This window comes from Leucopleurus acutus, assembly GCF_964270905.1.
Source record: "Leucopleurus acutus genome assembly, chromosome: 8".
Classification (NCBI taxonomy): Eukaryota; Metazoa; Chordata; class Mammalia; order Artiodactyla; family Delphinidae; genus Leucopleurus; species Leucopleurus acutus.
This window is the reverse complement of record NC_139151.1, coordinates 56,404,864-56,427,154: the sequence shown is the minus strand read 5'-3', so window position 1 is coordinate 56,427,154 and position 22,291 is coordinate 56,404,864. Positions and strand designations below refer to the sequence as shown.

General features: G+C 37.9%; 1 protein-coding gene across 3 annotated transcripts in view; it reads left to right on the top strand.

Moving 5' to 3' along the window:
• UVRAG (UV radiation resistance associated) overlaps window positions 1-22,291 on the top strand; it is a 318,149-nt gene that overhangs the window by 170,941 nt on the left and 124,917 nt on the right. For all 3 annotated transcript variants that reach the window (XM_082844787.1, XM_082844786.1, XM_082844788.1), the window contains exons 9-12: window positions 9,486-9,570; window positions 11,333-11,420; window positions 12,319-12,379; window positions 21,020-21,185. In XM_082844787.1, coding sequence (XP_082700913.1) covers window positions 9,486-9,570; window positions 11,333-11,420; window positions 12,319-12,379; window positions 21,020-21,185 — 400 coding nt within the window. The remainder of the gene's footprint in view (window positions 1-9,485; window positions 9,571-11,332; window positions 11,421-12,318; window positions 12,380-21,019; window positions 21,186-22,291) is intronic.

The following is a 22,291-nucleotide window of genomic DNA, read 5'->3' as shown; positions in this document are numbered from 1 at the left end:
CCCTGTACTTGCCATGGAAAGTATAGATGTGTAGAAATAAGCCACTGGACAGAATTTTATTTTGGTTTGTCATCATTTTTTCTCTGCTTATTACCCAAAAGCATTGGAAGTAGCATTTACAAAAAATACATTTACAATTAGATGTTTTAACCCAGAAGTAAAAGGAGATCGTAAGGCATGTAAAGGATGTGGGAAGGGCATTGATGTGTGTATGTACACGCGTGCCTTTGTCAGTTCATTTATTCATCATTTATGGAGCAGACGGAAGGAACCAGGCATTGTGTAAGATGTTAGAAACAGAATGACAGATGTGATGGTTATAGGACAGAAACACATGGAGAGTACCATGGGAACACAGAAGATGAGCATCTGAAAATCAGAACACCATGTAAAGGAGGTGACACTTGAGCTGAGTCTAGGAGAATATGTAGTAGATAGCTATGGAGGGAAGGTGAGAATTTCCAGGTAGAGGGAACAGCTATACAGAGGCATGGAAGTAGAGTAGAGAATTTCAGGTAATTCCAGTAAAGCCTCAGCTAACCTTTGAGTAAAGGTCCCCAGGAGAGGCTAGAGAGGTAAATAACAACCTAATCGTAAAGGAAGTTATGTCATAAAGTTTGGAGATCTATTGAAATAACTTAAGCAAATTTCTCAAAGGCAAAAAGTAGATACAACTGTGTTGATGACTATAATATAGGAAATTAGACGTATGTTTTAGAAAATTCTCTTTGAAGAGTTAAGCGTAGAGAATTGTCATGACAGAAGTTATTATAGTAATCTAAGCAGTACATAATTAAAATCTAAACAGTTTGGAAATGTAAAGGGAGGAGGGAGTGTGTGGGTTCAAGAGGTATTTAATGATGGACTCTACTGTTAATGGTTTAGTGGATTGGAGGAGAGAAGGAGAGAGAAAGATTTAGATAGTTTCCAATTTCTGGTTTGGACAACTGGCCAGATAATTAACCATTCATCAGAACAAATATTGGAGGAGAAGCAGATGTTGGGGGAAAGGGAGAAAGGGGAAGAATCAAGACTTCCAATTTTGGATAATTACCTAATGGGTAAGATAGTAAACAAGAAACCAACAAATAAAGTAAATGTCAGATTGTGAGAAGGACTAGAAACAAGCTGTGGTGATAGAAGTTAACTATGGGAGACCATTTTTACAAAGATTGCTCAGAAAAGGATGGCTTGAGGAGCTCAGTCTTGCAAGATAAGAATTGCTGGGGTAACAACGATGGGAACAGCACGTGAAAAGGCTTGGACACAGGAAGTGCCTGTATTGTAGGATAGAAAGGACGCCACTGTAGCTGGAACATAATTTGTAAGGAAGAGAGTAGCAGCATGACATGAGGTTGGAGAAGAAGGAATTCAAAGTGTAAGCGAAGATATTTGCCTTATCCATTGAACAGGAGGAGAAGGCTAAGAAAATGGCATGGAGGCTGCCGAGTTTCATATTGGGTTGTAGGTAGGATTATGAAGAAATCCTTCTATTATTTCAAGGTTTATGAGGTAAGGTAATTAATATATTAGACTTAGAGAAGGTTTAAGGATTGGGGGGAATGTATGGAGTAGTCATCTCCAAGAATGAGAAAGCAGACTAAGGAGGAAATTGTAATAGGATTATTGGATGTGGTGCCTATTTGTGCTTTGTGGTTGTTATTTTTAAGGTAAAATCAATCAGGCTGGTTGTGTACTTTTCTCTCTCTACTTGGAGCTTCATGGGAGCAGGTTGAGAAAATGCAAATATTCAGTAAAAGTGAAATTATCCCCATTTTACAGATGAGGAAAATGAAGTTCAGAGAACTTAACACTTGTTTAGAGTTGTGAAAGTAAAATTTAACCCAGATCTTTCTGATTCCTAAGTCCATGGGCTTTCCAGTATAGTACACTTCCTCCCATAGGATCTGCCTATTGTTTTTAAGCATTAAATTAACTCTGACCTTCTTAGCTGTCAAGCCAATTGTGTAGAGTTATGAAAGGTATCAGTGCTTCCCTTTGCCTGTTACAAGGAAGTATATCAGTTCTTTAGGGAGAAAAAAATCTTCTCTTGGCACCAAATTCCAAGAGGAATTTAGCATGCAGTTTCTTATGTGCTAGATATTAGATATCATAATGAAATACAGTCAATTGCAAATTTTTGCAAAAGTTACAGCAAGAAATATCTATTAACCCTTGAGAACGGGAGCATCATAAATCATAGTACAGAAAAGGCATTTCTGTGGGGAGAAAAACTAAAATAGTCGAAGTATATTGCTTTCTGGTCGTCTGCCTTGATGTAGAAAGCTCAGAAGAATGACAATTTATTGGTTTTAACTGTAATTTTGACAGGAGCTGGCCACTGGCCAGCCTGAGACCAAACTCTCGGTGAGAGGGAGCCTAAAGAGTCTGTGTTTTGTTTAGTTGATTGAAACAAGATTCATATTCTTCAGCTATTCAATTTATAGGAGACAGCATTGACATTTGGTTATTAAAATTAAAGTGTCTGACTTGAGTTCTTGCTGAACAGAGGGGGGCCATGGTGTATCATGGATAGGGCCAAGGGTTTCAGAAAGCAGTTTCGAAGTATGGTAAACCAAGCCACGTATTTGCTTTCTCTCCCTCTCAATGACTCATTGATATGATGATAAAGATACATGCATAAAAAATAAGTCCTTGGTGATGGTGAAAATACAAGAGGGTGCCATTGGAATAGCAAAGATTTTTGACATAGTTCTCAAAGACACAAAGTAGATAGAATTGTATTGATGAATAAACTAGAGCAGAGGAAAACTGCAACCTGGAATACAGTGGAAAAGGCTGCAGTGGGAGTTTCTGGTAGAGCTCTCAGATACCTCAACTTGCGATTCCCTGGTATGGAAATCAGGAATGATGGAGCAGTAATTAGGGTAACTGGGCCTACTGGCCCATTTTCTTTCCGTTGTGAATTTGGGGTAACTTCCTATAACATTTGCTCCAACTGCTTTCTAAACATAATGGATTCCTGACTTGGTTAGGTTCCGTGGTATGAGATTTTGGCATAGAAATGTAGAGCAAAGCCTGACTGTGGAATTTTACAACCAACCCAGAGGGAAGACATGAAAGGCAGCTCTACTTAAGAGTGAAATACCCTAAAGTAACATAATCCCAAAGTAAACTTCTCCTTATTTGATAGTGATTTAAAGTAAAGGTACTGCCTTCTCCCAGCATATGTACCTTGAAGGAACGCTAATTGTCAGCAAGAACTGCCCACTTACGCTGAGCTGCTTATTCAGGGGTGAAGCCTTTTATGTAAATAACTCTTTATAGCTTCAAAGGAAATCTGCATTATTACCTATGCTAACCAACCTAATCACTTATTCATGGATTTAAAGGGAAAACCAAGGGTCATCAGATATTTGAGGAAAACACTATGAAATAGACCAGGTTGAACAAACAGAATAGCTGACCTAAAAGAAACAGAAAATACAAAGCACAGAGAAGAGCTTTAAAAAAACTTAAATTAATATCCTCAGATTTGACTTCCAGCCTCTGGGATGTAGAAAGGTGGAAGGAGCATCACTTCCACACTAACAACGAGAGAAAGCTGGATAATGTACAAAATTATAACTTTTCTTGAATCTATCCAAGTACTAAGATTTCAAGGCAACCAATCCCTAGGGGAGGGAAAGTATCACTGAGAAAGCCCTACCCAGGGACACAGAGTATGGCCTGGTTTAACCAGGACAACAGAGGAACTCCCTCCCTTCCTCCCCAGCCAGGCTAGAAAGCACAGAATAACAAGTCACTGTAGGCGGAGAGGCAAGAGCATGGGGAGACACCCTTACTTAGGTGCTGGTTCACAGGGAGTACCTAAATCTGGGAATAGTATAGTGTCATTGAGAAAACACCTCTGTCAGACCATCTTCACCATTACCACCAGTGCCACCACCACCCCCGAAAAGGGAAAAATTAGAGGCAATTTGTGATGCACTGAAGGTAATCATGTGATGCACTGAAGGTAATCATGGCAGCAACGGAACCGAAATCCAGCTCGGTTTGATTGTATTGACTCATTCCTCCAAATTAACAGAAGAAAAAGCATGTCTTTTTCTTTCTCTGTTGCCCTGCAAATGATGTTCAGTATTAAATCAAAATTTTTGAGACCAAAAAAAAAGCAAAACCAAACCAAAATGAAAAAACATCACTACCATCACCAACACCACCACCAACAACAAAAGGTTGACAGGAGAAGAAATTAACAGGAAAAGACTTCAGAGATGACTTAGATGTTGGGACTGTCAGAGAGAGTATTTAAAATAACTATGGTTAATATGCTTCAGAATTTTGTGGAAAGATGGATAACATACAAGAACAGATGGTAAATTTCAGCTGAGAGGTGGTGGAAACTGTAAGAAACAGTCTAATGGATAGACTGTAAACCAAAAACACAGTAATGAGCTGAAGAATGCCTTTGACAGACTCATTGGTAGATTCAGCACAACTGAGGAAAGAATCATTGAACTTGAAGATAGGTCAACAGAAATTAACCAAACTAAAGTGCAAACTCTTTCACATAAAACTAAGTTATTTCATCATCAGCTGTCTTATACTTTAAGAAATAATAAAGGAAATTCTTCAGCAGGAGAAACATGATACCATACAGAAACAGCTCTACACACAAAAATTGAGAGCTCCAGAAATGGTTGAAAGGAAGATATTATAAAGAAATTTTTTTCTTATTTTTAATTGCTCTAAAGACTGTTGATTTTCTAATGCAAAAATAATGTTTTAGAGTTTATAACATGCATAAAGTAAAATTTGTGAAGTATTTTACGAGTGGGGAAGGGAAGAGTTGGGAGTGTACTGTTGTCAGGATTTTATACTTTACATGAGGTGGTATAATTTTATTTGAAGGTAAACTGTTATTAATTTAAGTTATATATTGTAAACTCTGGGGCAACCACTAAAAATTTTAGAGGGAGGTAAGAATGAGCTGATAGTGAAGAAAGAGGAAGTCATAAAAAAAATCCAAAAGCATAGAAAAAGAGGGATAAAGAAACAAAGAATAAATGGAACGGAACATTGAGAAAACAGCTAACAAAATAGTAGTTTTGTTGCGGTACGCGGCCCTCTCACTGTTGTGGCCTCTCCCACTGCGGAGCACAGGCTCCGGACACGCAGGCTCAGCAGCCATGGCTCACAGGCCCAGCCACTCCACGGCATGTGGGATTCTCCCAGACCAGGGCATGAACCCGCGTCCCCTGCATCGGCAGGTGGACTCTCAACCACTGCGTGACCAGGGAAGCCCAAGATGGTAGTTCTTAATCTAAATGTATCAATGATTATATTAAGTGTAAATGTTCTGAATACCTCAGTTAAAAAAGAGATTGTTCAGATTTTATAAAGATAAAAAAAAAAGACCCAACTAAAGCCTATCTACAAGAAACACACTTCTAATTTAAAGTTATAGATAGATTAAAGGTAAAAGAATGGAAAAAATGCACTATGCAAATACCAACCAAAAGAAGGCCAAAGTGGCTCTAGTAATATCAGGCAAGGTAGACTTCAGAACAATGAATATTACCTGCAATAAAGAGAGATATTACATTATGGGATATTACATTATTACATTTCAAATTCATGAAAAGACGTAACAATTCTAAATATGTATGAATATAACAACCAAGCTTATATATATATGTGTGTGTGTGTGTGTGTATGTGTGTGTGTGTATATATATATATATATATATAAATCAAAAACTGATGGAACTGAAAGGAGAAATGCACAATTATAAATGCACAATTATAGTTGGTAACCGTAACACTAATTTCTCAGTAATTTATAGAACAAGTAGAGAGAAAATCAGTAAGGAGAGAAGACATTAACAACATTATCAACTAACTTGACATAATTAACAGTAGAACATCAGCAGAATATAATTTTTTTCAAGTACATATGGAATATTCAGTTAGGCCATATTTGGTGTCATAAAACAAATAAATGCAAAATAATCAAAATAATGCAAAGTATTGTCTCTCACCAAAACAGAAATAGCTAGAAATCACTGACTAAAAGGTATCTGGAAAACTCTTAATATTTTGAAATTGTACAACAAACACACACACACACATATACATACCCTGGGTCAAAGAAGAAATAACAAGGAAAATTGGAAAATATTTTGATGTAAATGAAAATGAAAATATATCAACATTTTAAGGGATGCATGCTTAGAGGAAATTTATATCATTTGATGCTTATACTAGAAAAGAAGAAAGGCCTTCATTCAATAACCTAAGCTTATACCTTAACTAGAAAAGAAGAGCAAATTAAACCCAAATCAGGCAGAAGGAAGGATATAATCGAGGGCAGAAATCAGTCAAATTGAAAACAAAAAGAGAGTAGAGAATGTCAATGAAACTAAAAGGTGTCCTTTGAAAAGATCAATAAAATTGATAATCCTCTAGCCAGACTGACTGAGTAAAAAGAGAGAAAGCGTGAATTACCAGTATCAGGAATGAGAGCGGGGATATCACTACAGATCCTGCAGCAATTAAAGTAAATAAGGTAATATTTTGAATAACATGATCGTAGTATGTCAGAAGGGCACTGGAACAAGGCTGAAGGCTGGCCAAATCTGGGACCACTTGAGCACCAAAATAATTAAATCCAGTAATGAATTATAAATCTTTGAAAAATAAAAGAGAATTCATGATTCCATACTGATAATAGATAGCTAATGGAGAAGGAAGGGCTCTTGCTTAGAGAAGAATGCTGAATGCTGACTGATAAGTATGGAGGAAGTACTGGAGTTGGAATATTATTTTGCAACCATAGTAGTAAAAATTGATTCAAGCAGAAGACACAAATCAATGCTAAATCTGCAGAGCCTGTGCTCCGCAGTGGGAGAGGCCACAACAGTGAGAAAGTTAGATGAGAAGCAGGATATATCCATGGTCTTAAAGATGGATATCATTGCTTCTATGTGTAATATCCTTAGGAGGACACAACACCAATCATGCAGTATTCAGGCTGGTAATATATAACTTGAACAACATGTAAAGAGCTTGAGCACATCATTGCCTCAATGTTACTACTTCCTATGAAGTGACTTTTGGAACTTAGGTTGAGTTTTCTGAGGTATCTTGAAATACTTCGTTCTTCTCTACCTGAGCCTAATTAAACCAGACTCACTCAGTTTTGTTCCAGAGACCACCCGGTGACCAATGAGGCGTATTACCTTTTAACAGAAAAATGAACCTGATATGCGTTGGAGAGATGTTGCCAGTCTGTGGTCTAAAGCCTTAGTTCTGTTAAAGCTTGTGGGAAAACCATAGCCTTTCAGGAGACCTTTTTCTGGGTTTGGATCTACTCTTTTACATTTTATTTGGAAATTATTTTGGACTTACAGAAAAATTGCAAGAATAAGAGTACAGAGAACACTTACATTCTTCACCCAGATTTACCTATTGTTAACTTTTTACCCCATCTGTTAGCTGGCTGTGTATTTTTAAATTTTGTTTTCCTTCTTTGTTTTGCAAGGGTTTTTGTTTTTGTTTTCTTTTTGGTCGTGTGATATGTTCTAAAGACATTCAAAGCTAAAGAGGGTGCATACATTTGCATTTTGAAACCCAGATCTGTCTTGGCCCATTTGTGATTTCACTAGAATTGAGGCAGCCTTTTATCTGGGATGAAGAATAACATTGCAAATTTGTATAGTGGTGGAAGAATTCATGTGCTTTCTGGTAAAAGTGCATTGGGTGAGGGGTAGAGGTTGTCAACCCAAGTGTCTTCTGAAATCATTGAGGGATTATCTCAATGCTATCTATTATCAATATGGAAATCTTGTGAGGAATTATATTGGGGCTAAAGAAGATAAGTGGTATTCCTTGATTAAGTTCTGTTTGGGGAGCAGAGTTAACAACTTACTGGTCATTTAAATACAGTTGAGAGAGAAGAGCAGGGTGCTTAGACATATGTTGATAAAATTACTTAGGTTGGTAAATTTAGTTCTAAGGTCCAAACTGTACTTTGATCAATTAACCTACTTCTTGTTCCTCCCTAGATGTGCGGAAGAGTTTAGGGCACCTTTTCCTGTTAGATCACAGTTCATGAAACTAAGCTGCTTTTTTTTTTTTCTTTTTTTTGGCTGCGTAGGGTCTTCATTGCTGCATGCCGGCTTTCTCTAGTTGCAGTGAGCGGGCTTATTGCGGTGGTTTCTCTTGTTGTAGAGCACAGGCTATAGGCGCGCGGGCTTCAGTAGTTGTGGCTCACGGGTTCTAGAGCACAGGCTCAGTAGTTGTGGCACATGGGGCTTAATTGCTCCGCAACATGTGGGGTCTTCCCGGACCAGGGATCGAACCCGTGTCCCCTGCATTGGCAGGCGGATTCTTAACCACCGCGCCACCAGGGAAGTCCCTAAGCTTCTTTTTAAGATCTAGAACTTAGTATGTCAGGATCTAAGACTGTTTTTCTGTGTTTCAGGACCTTTGGAATTTCCTGAGACAGGCTCATTTTCTTAGAGTAGGAAGATGTAAAAGGATTTTATGATCACATGAATGAAAATGGAAGTTCCAAAGTTGATATAAATACAAAAGACCAGGCTTATACACAAATATTAATCATTGCAATGCTAAAGCAATCCTGTAGTGGAATTGAGGTATTGGGGTATCAGTTAAAATGTGGAATATTCTTTTAATTCACATCTATGGAGTTAAATTTTACAAGCCATTAAACATTGTAACTCAGACTATCTGTCAACATGTAAAAATGCTTGAGACATAATTTGGAAAAATCAGAATACACATTTCTTGCACACTGTGATTGTAACTAAAACTACTTATGTATATGAATAAGATGAAACTTCATAAAAAACCTAATATTGATGAACTATATTGTAGTAGTCAATATGCAGGTAATTTTTCCTGCTCTACTTTTTATACTTTCAGTAATGTTATATAGCATTTGCAGTTAAAAACAAATTAACCACCTTTTTAGAAAAAATTAAGCTTTACTTTTTAGAGCAGTTTTAGGTTCATAGCAAAATTGAACAGAAGTTACAGATTCCCCATATACTCCCAACCGCCCACCTGTGCAAAGCTTCCCCCACCAAAGTGGTACATTTGTTACAATTGATGAACCTTTAGTGAATCAACCTTAGCACCCAGAGTCCATAGCCAGTTTTTTAAAAAATGAAGTTGTCTGAATTTTGAAAATTGCATCCGGGTTTCTTCGTCAGTGACCCAGAAATCTGTAGGCAGAGAATCCTAGTCTCTTACTTTTTGACTCCTGCTAGAAGCTGTATAAAAATGGAAGCAACAACAACAACAAAAAAAGGAAGCAATAGGAAGTTTATTCTCATTAATCCCCCCAGAAGTCCTCCAACCCCAACCCATTTTACCTTTTAACTTTTTTTATTTCCCTCTCACAGTCAGGGGACTGGGCTCTGCCTGTTCGGTTGTGACTGGGCAGTCCTGTCTGCAGTGTTCCATCTGGAATTGTCTCCTTTCGTCTCTCTCTAGGAAGTGCATTTTCGGCTGAGCACCTCAAGCTTCAACTCCAGAAGGAATCCCTAAATGAGTTGAGGAAGGAGTGTACTGCGAAAAGGTAAATGGAACACTGAGAATGGTTGTTATGAGTGTCGAGTTTACTTTGAGGAGAGGATTTGGAAAAGGAGTATTTTTTAAAGCTGCCGGTATTAGTACCAGTTAATATGTTCAATGCCACTTTCACTTGTTCAACACCTACTGTGCTAGAGTCGGTTATGAGACCTCCTAGTATGTAGTCAGAATCGGAAGCATGGACACTCTTCTAGATTTCAGGGCCACAGCACTGTGACTTAATGTTTGAATCTCCTCCTCTTCCTGTCTTCTACATTTAGTGCAGCTTACAGTTTTTCTTCAGTAACTCCTTCAGACTTCTGTTAGCTCTCTTGGCTGACCTCAACAGCTCCCAGGTTCTCTCTCTAACATCAGTCTCTCCAGTTTTCAGTTCATCCTCCATGTTGCTAGCAGACTTCTCCTAAAATACTAATTTTTTTTTGTTTTTTTGCGGTGCGCGGGCCTCTCACTGCTGCGGCCTTTCCCGTTGCAGAGCACAGGCCCCGGACGCGCAGGCTCAGCGGCCGTAGCTCACGGGCCCAGCCGCTCCGCGGCATGTGGGATCCTCCCAGACCGGGGCACGAACCCGTGTCCCCTGCACCGGCAGGCGGACTCTCAACCACTGCGCCACCAGGGAAGCCCTCCTAAAATACTATTTTACCATCATTTTTTCTCTTCTTAAGAACCAGTGGTGATTGTTTTGCCTCACTGTCACATAACCTTCAATAAAATGGCGCCATACAGCTGTAGCTAATTTCAGTCGCTCCGTGACATTCATTTAACAAATGCTAATAGTTTTTCCCGGTATTTTTTCCAGCACGTGCTTAACTTGTTACCACCTCTGATCTTTTCCTCATCTTCACTCACTTTTCCTAGAAAGTCATCCCATCCTGCATTTTTCTTTAAGAAACCTTAGCAATTGAGAAACCTGAAAAGAACCTTGGAGATCATCTAATCCTCTCAGTTTGCAGATAGGAAAGCAAAGCTCTGGAGGTTACTCTGTCCATTTCACTAGGAAAGCAGGACTAAATCCCTTTAAGTCTTCAGTGCTCTTTGCATTGTACTACTTTAGATTCCACTTTGACCTACTGTTTCTCCTAAATTACCTCCTTTTTAATTGTTGACACAGCTGAGCAGGTAATATGCTCTAGGGGTATTTTAGCTGTTGGTCATGTTTCTTAAATAGTTCAAGAGAAGAGCTACATCATCTCATGCCACAGCTTTTTGCTTTGTCCTTTTTTTATTCTGTTATTTTTGTAATATGGCAGCAGGTTATTTTTTGAGGTAGTTATAACATCTGTATTTGTAAATGAAAATAGAATACTTTTTTGAGGAAATACCATATGGATATTTCCTAAAAACAAATTGGCCTCAGGTTAAATGAGACCTTGGTCAGCTTACTGAGCCTCTCTAAATCTTGTTTTCTTGTTTGTACAATGGGTATAGTAATATCAACCGAGCAAGTTGTTGTAGTAATTAAAGCCATTTGTGAAGCTCCTGGCATGTAGTAGTAGGTGCCCAGCCAGTGATTTTGTACGTTTCACATCTCTTAGCCTGGTGCTGGACACATAAAATAGGCCTCTATAGTTAGCTTGATTGATAGTATTTAGTGATAGGTCATGACTCACGTTAGCTATTATTCTTGCTTCTACTTCTGTGGCCCAGTACAGACCATTAATCTTTCTCTGCATCAGTTAGGTGGAAATAACTGTGAGAAAGCATGCAAACATGTTTTTTTTAAACAAATGTGCTTTTTTTCCCCTCATTAGAGAACTCTTTCTGAAGACTAATGCCCAGTTGACAATTCGTTGCAGGCAATTACTGTCTGAGCTTTCCTACATTTACCCTATTGATTTGGTAAGTTTCAAATTTTCTGGGGAAAAAAAAAATTTTTTTTAAGATGATTTCTGTTTGAAATTTTCTCTCAAAGCAAAAACTCATTGCTCTAGTCTTAATCATATGCTCTGTCATGATTCATTCAGAAGCTAATATTTATTTAAAAAGTAGATTTGGAATTAGTTGGCATTAGGTTCCACCATTTGATTTTTTTTCTATCAGTTTGGTGGTGGGGTGCACTCATCTTCATCTGAAAGAATGCCAAATTATTTCTGGTTTCTTTAGGACCTTTTCACTCAACCAAATTATCAGCTTTCTCTGACACATAGAGGCAGATACACGTGCATTGCTTTAAAAATATAACGGCTAATTAATTTATATTTATTAGTATTACCTAAGATACCTGAGGTAACTGTCAGGATATTAAGTTTCTGAATCTGGTTTCTTAGAGTAAATACAAATGTAACTGGTTAGGAATTTTTTTAGAGAACTAAATCTGCTAAATTTGGTGGTTTTGTTTTCTTTTTAATGAAAAGAGACTTAAAAGACTAATTTTCTGAGAGGAAACCTAATAGGATTTTAGGTTGCTCACAGAATCTTGTTAATTCTACTTAAAAATTTTCATTTATAGCTATGAATTGGTCAAACGATAGTTCTACGATTAAAATTTGACACGGTTTTTTGCTTAGATATGATGTTTTAAATGTTTCTAGTATAGAGAATTTGAAGTGTATATCAATGTACAGAATAGTGTAATAAATCATCATGTACTCATCGTTCAGCTTCAACAATTTGGTTAATAATTTGAGTCTATGGCAGTATTGTCTTTGAATTAATACTGACGTAAATTTTTTAGATTTAGAACTTCTTTGCTTTATACATAAACAAAATTAATTTCATTCTTTGGTTGTATTTACAGAATGAGCATAAGGATTACTTTGTATGTGGTGTCAAGTTGCCTAATTCTGAGGACTTCCAAGGTATTTTATGTCTTATACTTCTAAAGATTTGGTATAAGGTATGGGTATGTTGCAGGGAAAAAGAGAGATAGCTTGAAATGTTGGTTGCCTGGCACTTTATCCAGAAGGGTTTCTGGACCTTCTGTCCCTTTCCAATTGTAAGTATATAGAGTCAGATTCCCTGATGGAAGACTTAAGAGGATATTTGGTCTAGTCATGAAAAAACAAAAAAATTGTTGAACTTTCTATTTGAAAGTTAAAAGAAAATACTTTTTGAATGAGCTTTAAGAAAATCAGACAGTAGGATTCTCAAGAATACTAATAATATCCCTGTCCTTTTGGTTTGATTTTTCATGAAAAATTTGTGTTGGGAGCAAAGCAATAAACATTAATTTGTTCTATTTAGAAAACCATATTTCTGCTGATGTAAAATGTATTTGAAAATTTAATTTTGTGACATTCCCACCCCCGTAGGTTAAACTTGTTATACTGTCATTTCTGTCCTCTTCTAACTAAAATAAATTTACATTAAAGATGTTATAGATATGATTCATAGTAATTGCTATATTTAAAAATATTTTTCCTAATCCCTTTACCAGTATGCCAGAGAAAAGAACTTATTTTATTTGGCATATTGGTTAGAAAGATTACTTTTATTTAGCAAAGTGGGTTCTTTTCTCCTAGTATAAACAATGCTTTGAGGACTGTTAAGTAGTTGTGTAGATTATTCCCAAAGCTAGCACATTAATCTATTTGGGAATAAGTTATTCAAGAAGAAAGCATTACTAGTTCTGACTGGGACTTTCTTCCATTTCCCTATAAAGAAAATGTTGTTATTTGTGGTCCTTTAACATTTAAGACTGTTTTAATATATTACCTCCTTTGTCCTTTACAACAAGACTTACAAGTAGTTGGGACATAAGAAGAGTGATACAAATGAACCTAGCTATGAAACAGATACAGAATCAGGGACACAGAGAATAGACTGGTGGTTGCCAAGGGGGAGAGGAGTGGGATTTTGGGATTAGCAGATGCAAACTGGTATATATAGAATGGACAAACAACAAGTTCCTACTGTATAGCACAGGGAACTATATTCAGTATCCTGTGATAAACCATAATGGAAAAGAATATGAAAAAGAATGTAAATATATGTATAACTGAGTCACTTTGCTATATAGCAATAATTAATACAACATTGTAATTCAACTATACTTCAATAAAAAATAAATTAAAAAAAAAAGGAAGAGTGATTAAAACAGGAATGGGAAGACCTATGTTTGAGTCCTGGTTCCCCTTCTAGAAACCATCTATTTTGGAACAAGTCATCTAAGCTTTGAGTTGATTTTCTAATTGATAGTATGAGCACATTAGTTCATGTACTACCTGTTTTACATGATTGTTAAGATTTTATTTAAGGGCAAGACATTTTGCCTTATAAGGAAGGTGGTATAATCTCATTTTACAATGTGCAAATGAGCTATTTAGTGACTTGCATGAGACCACAAAAGCTAAGCAATGATCTTGCTGGGATTTGTCTGGTTTCCATTGTACAGTGTTCCCTCTAATCTCTGTAAGTCATACAGATGTGCTTTGGTGTTAATTTTAGGTGTTACTTTTATGTTATGGTGTCTTGAAGCTCATGACACATCTTTTCCCCCATTCTTTCATTCCTTCATTTATTTAATAAACCTATTAAGTACCTTGAGCCCTGTGTCAGGTTGCAGGGATACAGAATATTCATTTATTGAAAAAAATATCAATTGAGCACCTGAATGCCAGACACTGTGCTGTGTTTTGAGGATATAATGATGGAAAAAGCAAATATATTCTCTTCTTTCATGGAGCATACAACCTATTGAGGGAGACAGGCAATAAACAAGAAAATAAGTATTTAAAAAGTGTTTAATAAAGGAATACACTATCTTAGAGAATAGGGGAACCTACTGTAGATAAAGCAGTCAGAGAAGACCTGTCTGAGGAGAAACATTTAACCCAAAATCTGAAGGCTGAAAGGAACCAACTACACTACAGCTAGGGGAGGAGCATTCTTAGAAGAGGGAGCGGTCATGATGGAGGATATGGAGGAATGGGCTTGATATATCTGAAAAAATTCAGGGTGAGGGGCATGGGAGAAGATACCTGTATTTTGGGCAGATCATGTTATCTCTCAGAGCTTAATTTCTTCACCTGTAAAATGAGGTAATATTTACATCTTAAGTTCATTGTGATGATTGACTGAGATTGCATTTGAAAGGGCTTTTCATATAGAAGGCACTCAATAAATGTAATTGGAATTAGTTGCAAGAGAGAGGAAGGAAGGAAGGACAGAAAAGACCAGAGCAGCCCTGTGTAGCTGGAGCATAGTGAGAAAAGGGAAGAGTTCCATCAGAAGAGGTAAGAGAGTCAGCCAGGGCCCTGAGGCCACTGGAAGGAGTTTCTATTTTATTCTCAGTGGAGTGGGAAACCCCTGAAGGGCTTCAAGAAGGGGGATGATATGAGTTGATTTATGTTTTTTAAAAGTCACTCTGGCTGCTAAATACAGAATGATCTGAGAGGCGGCAACGGGAGAAGCAGGGCTATCGGTATTGGAGTATCACCGTAATTCATTCTGGGATGTTTCTTGATTCTATTTTTGTTTTCTGGAGGTGATTTATTTCCTAGTTTTTCCTAGCTTTTGTTTGCTATCTGTACTTAGTATGCCCAACAAGCTGAATACATTCCTTCTTCCCTTAAAAAAGTTAGTTTAGCTTTCAAGTGCAGTTTTTACTGCTAAAAAAATGAAATGGAAGATAAAATGAAATAAATATTTAATTCTACTCTAAGGCCCTGTTTACTTCCCATGACTCCTAGGAATCAGAAATTTTAAGCAGCACATATGGTAGTATTGGACTTTAAAATCTTACGTTGGCATTCTGTAAGGCACTTCCAGGTACTAAATTTACTGAGTGCCTTGTGTGTGTCATTTACGGTGTCAGGTGCTGGGAGTATACAAAGGGGACCAAGGCATTGATCCTACCTCCATGAAACTTCAGTCCACTTGAGGTTAACAAGGCACTTAGAAGTTTATACCAGGTACATGGGACTCAGAGAGTGGGAATAATCAGGTCTGTCAGGAGGGAATCAGGAAAATCTTTATAGAGAAGATGATACCTGAGGTATTTTAAAAGATGAAATAGTATTCCCCTTTTGAAAGAAGGATGGGACATTTTAGGTTCGGTGAGTAGAAATATGGTAACATGGAACATCATACATGATGCTGTCTTGTTTATTTAATTCTCACCACTGTGAGAATTAATTCCTTCTGTGAGGGAAAGAGTTATACTCAACATTTTTTTTTTAAAGACAAGAAAATTGCAGCTCAGAGAGATTAGTTAATTTTTCCGAAGACTCATACTAGCCAGTGGCAGAGCTAAAATCATCCCTGGTCGGCCTGATTTTAAGGTCCATATTATTCCTGTCATGATGCAGTTTTCTTCCTGTTTTGAATAATAACCTCTTCCAGACTTCTGACAACTTTTAGTGTTCTGTAGCAGCTGCATTCTTAGTAAGACTCTAGTGACAGAACTCTAAACCGGTTATTCTGTTATATTCATGAGACTTTGCTGGGATAGACTTTACGTTGTATGGCTTGATACTGTTTGGGAAACTCCTCCATAGTGACCCAACACTTACTGTGCTCTTCTCCTCTTCTAACTGGGTAAGGTTTCAGTTAGAGTATTCCAGAGAGACTGGGACACAAAGGGAGAAAATTGTCCAGTGAAGGGTATTCATTTGAGTTCCATTGACTGAGACATTTCTCATCCAAAAATAAAAAAAAAAAAGAAAACTGTTTGTGTGTGTTTTTAAGTAATCCATAACATGAGAGCCTTTCGTGGTAATGAGACCCAGATTTCCTTCTGTGTCTGTATCCCTTCATACAGGCATGATTTCTTGGAAAGGAGAGTCCATATGTCAAACAGTGTCTCATTGAGAACATGGAATGATTCCATAGATGCTGTGGCAATGATTAGAGTCTTAAATATTTTGTCCTGTCTGGATCAGTGGGTGCATGGTTCCTTACCAAATCAGCTGCCTCAGTGATTGGGAAGGCAGGATGGTAAGAGCTTTTAGATCACTTATTGTACTTGGATGCATTTGAATATTAATAGTTTGTCCAACATATAAGTCAAAGGGACATTTGAATGAATTTATAATGTTGTCATGGCCATTGTGGGTTTGTGGAATCTATTATCATAACAATTACATAAAAGATTTAATTATAAAAATTATTGCAGCCCCGAGTAGATACCTACATTTAAAAAACAAACCAGGGCTTCCCTGGTGGCGCAGTGGTTGAGAGTCCGCCTGCCGATGCAGGGGACATGGGTTCGTGCCCTGGTCCGGGAAGATCCCACATGCCGCGGAGCGGCTGGGCCCGTGAGCCGTGGCCACTGAGACTGCACGTCCGAAGCCTGTGCTCCGCAGTGGGAGAGGCCACAACAGTGAGAGGCCCGAAAAACCAGAAATATTTATTATGAGGAAACTGCAGAATTTTGTTTTGTTTGTAAGCCCCTTAAAACATTGTTTTGATAAGGGCTTTTTCACTTACCTGCGTCTACAGTTTATTCCTGTTCCTCCCTGAACCCTCCCACTCCCCCTCTAACTTCTTTTCACCGACAGACCTATCATCTGTGACCTTTCTAACCCCCAGAGCAGCATAAGGAATACAAGCCTCTGCTCTGCATTAGGTGTTAGGGGCGTCATTAATGCTTACTGGAAAGGCACACCCCAGAGAGCCAGGTTTTGGCTTTGGCAGGTAAAAAGCCTTTTAGATCTTGGAATGCTGGAAACCTTAAACCTTTTGGTTTTTTTAGCTAAAGTGATTGGCAACAGAATGTGACATCTGAGGTTTCGTGGCCAGCAATAGCCATAATTAACCACATGAGCTCACATTTTCCCACTGGAGGTACAGTGGTCTTGGGGTGATGAAAGTGACTTCCCTACCAGGAGGTGGTTTTCCTTTTGAGGGTATTGGAATACCCTTGGGCCCTGTAATGCCTTACCCGTGGTCCTTTTAAAATGCTTTTTAATATAAAGCTTCAGTATTGGAAATCCAACACCACTGTGTTTAACTGCAAGGCTGTGACGGAGCACTATGGCCTGGAATGGGAAACAACCTAGGGTTTTTAATGGGTGGAGTGGGGAGTCTTGTGGTGGAAACAATGGTGAGTGTGAACAACTAGAAGCAAAACTGATTTCCAGTATTACCCAGTTTTCCGTTTTTGCTATTTCTTTTTCGTTTTTGATGTACATATATAAGATTCTCTTAGAGATGCCCTTTTTTTTTTTTTTTGCGGTACGCGGGCCTCTCAGTGTTGTGGCCTCTCCTGTTGCGAAGCACAGGCTCCGGACGCGCAGGCTCAGCGGCCATGGCTCACGGGCCCAGCCGCTCCGCGGCATGTGGGATCTTCCCAGACCGGGGCACGAACCCGTGTCCCCTGCATCGGCAGGCGGACTCTCAACCACTGCGCCACCAGGGAAGCCCTTAGAGATGCCCTTTTATGTTTAAATTTAATCAAAATTGTTTTTTTGTTGTTGTTGTTGTTGTTTTTGTTTTTTTTTGCGGTACGCGGGCCTCTCACTGTTGTGGCCTCTCCCATTGCGGAGCACAGCCTCTGGACACGCAGGCTCAGCGGCCATGGCTCACGGGCCCAGCCGCTCCACGGCATGTGGGATCTTCCCGGACCGGGGCACGAACCCGCGTCCCCTGCATCGGCAGGCGGACTCTCAACCACTCTGCCACCAGGGAAGCCCTGTTTTGTTTTTAATTAATTAATTTTATTTATTTTTGGCTGCTTTGGGTCTTCGTTGCTGCATGCAGGCTTTCTCTAGTTGCGGCGAGTGGGAGCTGCTCTTTGTTGCAGTGCGCAGGCTTCTCATTGCGGTAGCTTCTCTTCTTTAAGCTGCACAGGCTCTAGGTGCACAGGCTTCAGTAGTTGTGGCGCACGGGCTTAGTTGCTCTGCAGCATGCGACGTCTTCCCGGACCAGGGCTCAAACCCGTGTCCCCTGCATTGGCAGGCAGATTCTTAACCACTGCGCCATCAGGGAAACCCACAAAATTGTTTTGATTATTGAAAGGAGACGGTGTTAGAAGACAGGTTTCCGTTCTTTTAATATATATATGGATGTAGTCCTCGAAATAGGCAAACTTAATTCTTTAGTATTACCCTTTTAGTAATACGGAAAACTGGAGATGCTTGAGTGTTTAGCTTTGGATAGATTTTTTAAACTATAGTTTGCACTTGACCTATTTTGGGCAGGCTAACTGAGAGGCATTCTGATTTTTGGAAGTTTTCAAATCCTTTTCTGTCAGGTCACATACGAAAGGAAAAGCTTACTTACTGTAAGTTCTTACTGTAAGTACTTACTGTACAGTAAGCTTACTTACTGTAAGTTCTTACAGTTCTTACTGTGAGAGCTTACTTACTGTAAGTTCTCTTTTTCTTCCTCTCCCCTCAAAAGAAGGTTCTGAAAGACCAAGTCCTTTTACTGATAGAAATATTTTAAATTTGATAAGCCCTATTCTTTAGAGAAAGCAGGAGGCAGGATTCAGCAACATCTGATGGAACTCACCATCCCAGCTGTGCTTCCAGGGATAAATATTTGGGGGGCTGGGGTGTAGATAGAATTTTCTCTCCCACTCCATCACTCATAGTTTTTACTTATATGGCTTTGACCAAGTCACTTATGCTACGTGAATCTTATTTTTCTCATTTCTAAGTTGATAGCATCAGATGCAGTGATTTCTAAGGTTTCTCCTGGCTCTGATGATTAAATTATAATGTAATGCATTTACAATGTAATGTAATTTCAGTCTCTAAGGTAGTCTGATATACATATTTCAACAGTAGGAAAGTATTATAGTACTGTGAGTCTGGGCCAAGAGCACATGGTCTCTAAAAATAGGATTCTCGTCAGTTAGGGCATGCCCAGTAGTCAGTTGAAAGGAATGCTGTTTGATTTTTTTTTCATCAGTTTGATTTGAGAGAACATGTTACCAAGGAGTTTTTATGTGTTCTTTGCCCTTACTAGAAAAGTGTGAAGAAACTAAGATAATACACGTGTGTTATATGCTTGGTGTGTTCTAGGCTCCAAAGTTAAAAATTGTTACATTCCACAGTAAAGTTCTGTGACAGTATGGTAGAGTGCTTAAAGACAGAGGCATCCGTGTCAGGTCAACCCACATACTAGCTATCTTAGTTTGGAGAGGTTCCTTAACTTCTTTGAACCTTATTTCTTCATCTATAAATTGAATGAAATAGCATATAAAACGTGCCCAGTTTATTAATTTTTGATGAATGAATGACTATCAGAAATAAAGCATCATGGTCAATTCCTGGCAGAAAAAAAAAAAGTGTACAATAAAAGTTACCTATTTTTACAGTATGATCAAGGAATCTGCTTTGGTAGTCAAGGGTGGAGAATGCACTGAGTAGTATACAGCTATAGTAGGGGTCCTACAGTAAGAAAGTAGTGCTTAGATAACCAAGTTTAAATATAAAAAAGAAGAATGTGGAAAATATTACTAATAATTGAAGTTAAAGGTACTCTTAAAAATCAGGAAATACTCAAGCCAAGGTCATCTCAATCATTTCAGCCTTTCTCTAGCCAGATGTATTCCAGATATGTGTTAAATGTGTATGTGTGTGTGTGTGTGTGTGTGTGTGTGTGTGTGAGAGAGAGAGAGAGAGAGAGAGAACTTTTTAAAGTATTTTAAGAATATTGTATACCAAGCAGTTACTTTTTCCTTACCCCTGGGGCAAGCTTAAAACTTTTTATTGTATTACCCTCAGTTCTGGGTACCTGAATGATTATTTGTCGCTTGGTAGGCAGTAGCAGAAATCTATATGTTGAGTTAAAAATCTGTGACTTCTTAAAAGATACATACTTATGTTTGACTGTAGGAGACATGTATTTTTTCCAACAGTTGCTTCCACACAAAAATTGCATAAATAGAATATATATGAACAATGTGGTTTTTGACCTTTTACTATTTAAAACATCTTTTTCTCCTTATCCTATCTCAAACTTCACAGACTTAAACAATGCTCTCTTTATGAATATTGAGAACATACCCCATAAGGATGCACTGTGCTGTTTCACTTCACCTTGGAATTAATAACGTTGTACAACAGTACAACAGTACAGCTGTTTTGCTTATAAAGTTGTAAATGTAAAATGTAAATGTATAATGTAAAATGTAAATGTATAATGTAAAATGTAAAATGTAAATGTATAATGTTAATATAGATGTAATGTTTAAACCTCTGAAACTAATTTTTGCATTGTATAATAGACTCAGGTATTATTTTTGCCCTTAAAAATGCTGGGAAAGAGAGTAATGGAGATTTGAATGCAGTAAGAACTCTTAAGATTATATATCAAATTTTAATCTCATAACATTAATTATTGGGGAATAGTTTTAAATGTAGTAGATGAAATTTCAAATCTTATTAATGTGTTTAGATTTCTATAAAATTCATATAATTTAGATAGGTGAATAATATTTTATCAATTATTTCTTATAAAATCTCTCTTGAAATTGATTTATTATGATCTCATAGGTACATTTATAAGGTAAATAGTTATTTTCTATTTCTCTGTTTTTGAATTTACAGCAAAAGATGATGGAAGCATTGCTGTTGCCCTTGGTTACACTGCACATTTAGTATCAATGATTTCCTTTTTCCTACAAGTGCCCCTCAGATATCCTATAATTCATAAGGGATCGAGATCAACAATCAAAGATAATATTAATGACAAGTTGACTGAAAAGGAGAGAGAGTAAGTATCCTTTTAAAATATTCTTTTAACATTAAGGCAGTATGAAGCATCGACTGTATTAAAAATATAAAATGTGACCTAGATTGTGGTGATTTTTGTATATCCTTTGTAAAGTGCTCCATTTCTTTAAAATAGAGTGTAGTCAAAATTGCTGTTGATAGCAAAATTGACTCATTCAAATTTAATTTGCTTTTGTGAGGTAAGTATCATATACTCTGCAAATATTCATGTAATATCTGTTGCCGCTAGTCACCAAATGAAATGCTTAAAGATTTGTCAGACAACCAGGAAAAAGATAAAAGACTTAACAGCAGATTGTACATATCTAAAAAATGGGTTTGTGAACTGGAAGATAGCCCAGGAGAAAATACCTGACCAGGCACAAGTACAAAAGAGATGGATTTATCGAAAAGTGCTAGACATATGTAGGACACAATAAAAAGTCTAATATACATATAATTGGAGTCACAGAGAGGGAGAAGAGAACACACAGGGTAATTGTAACATTTTAAGAGATAATAACAGAGTTCAAATTTGACAAAAGACATCAAGCTATAAGTTCAAGAAGCATTAAATACAACACAAAATATGTTCACAGCAAACATACTTAGGGGAATTATAGTGAAACAGCTGAAAACCAAAGAGATAAAGTGAAAATATTAAAATTACCTAGAGAGAAAAGAGATTTGCCTCAAAAGAGCAATAATAAGGCTGAAAGCTAATTTCTTAAGAGAAACATTGGGAACTGGAGATGATGCAGTGACTTTTTTTTTTTTTTTTTTTTTTTGCAGTACGCGGGCCTCTCACTGTTGTGGCCTCTTCCGTTGTGGAGCACAGGCTCTGTACGCGCAGGCTCAGTGGCCATGGCTCACGGGCCCAACCGCTCCGCGGCATGTGGGATCTTCCCAGACGGGGGCACGAACCCGTGTCCCCTGCATCGGCAGGCGGACTCTCAACCACTGCACCACCAGGGAAGCCCTGCAGTGACATTTTTAAAGCATGTAAAATGATACTGCCAACTTAGAATTCTGTATTCAGTGAGTTGTCCAAAAGTAAAGGCAGGGGACTTCCCCGGTGGCACAGTGGTTAAGAATCTGCCGCCAGTG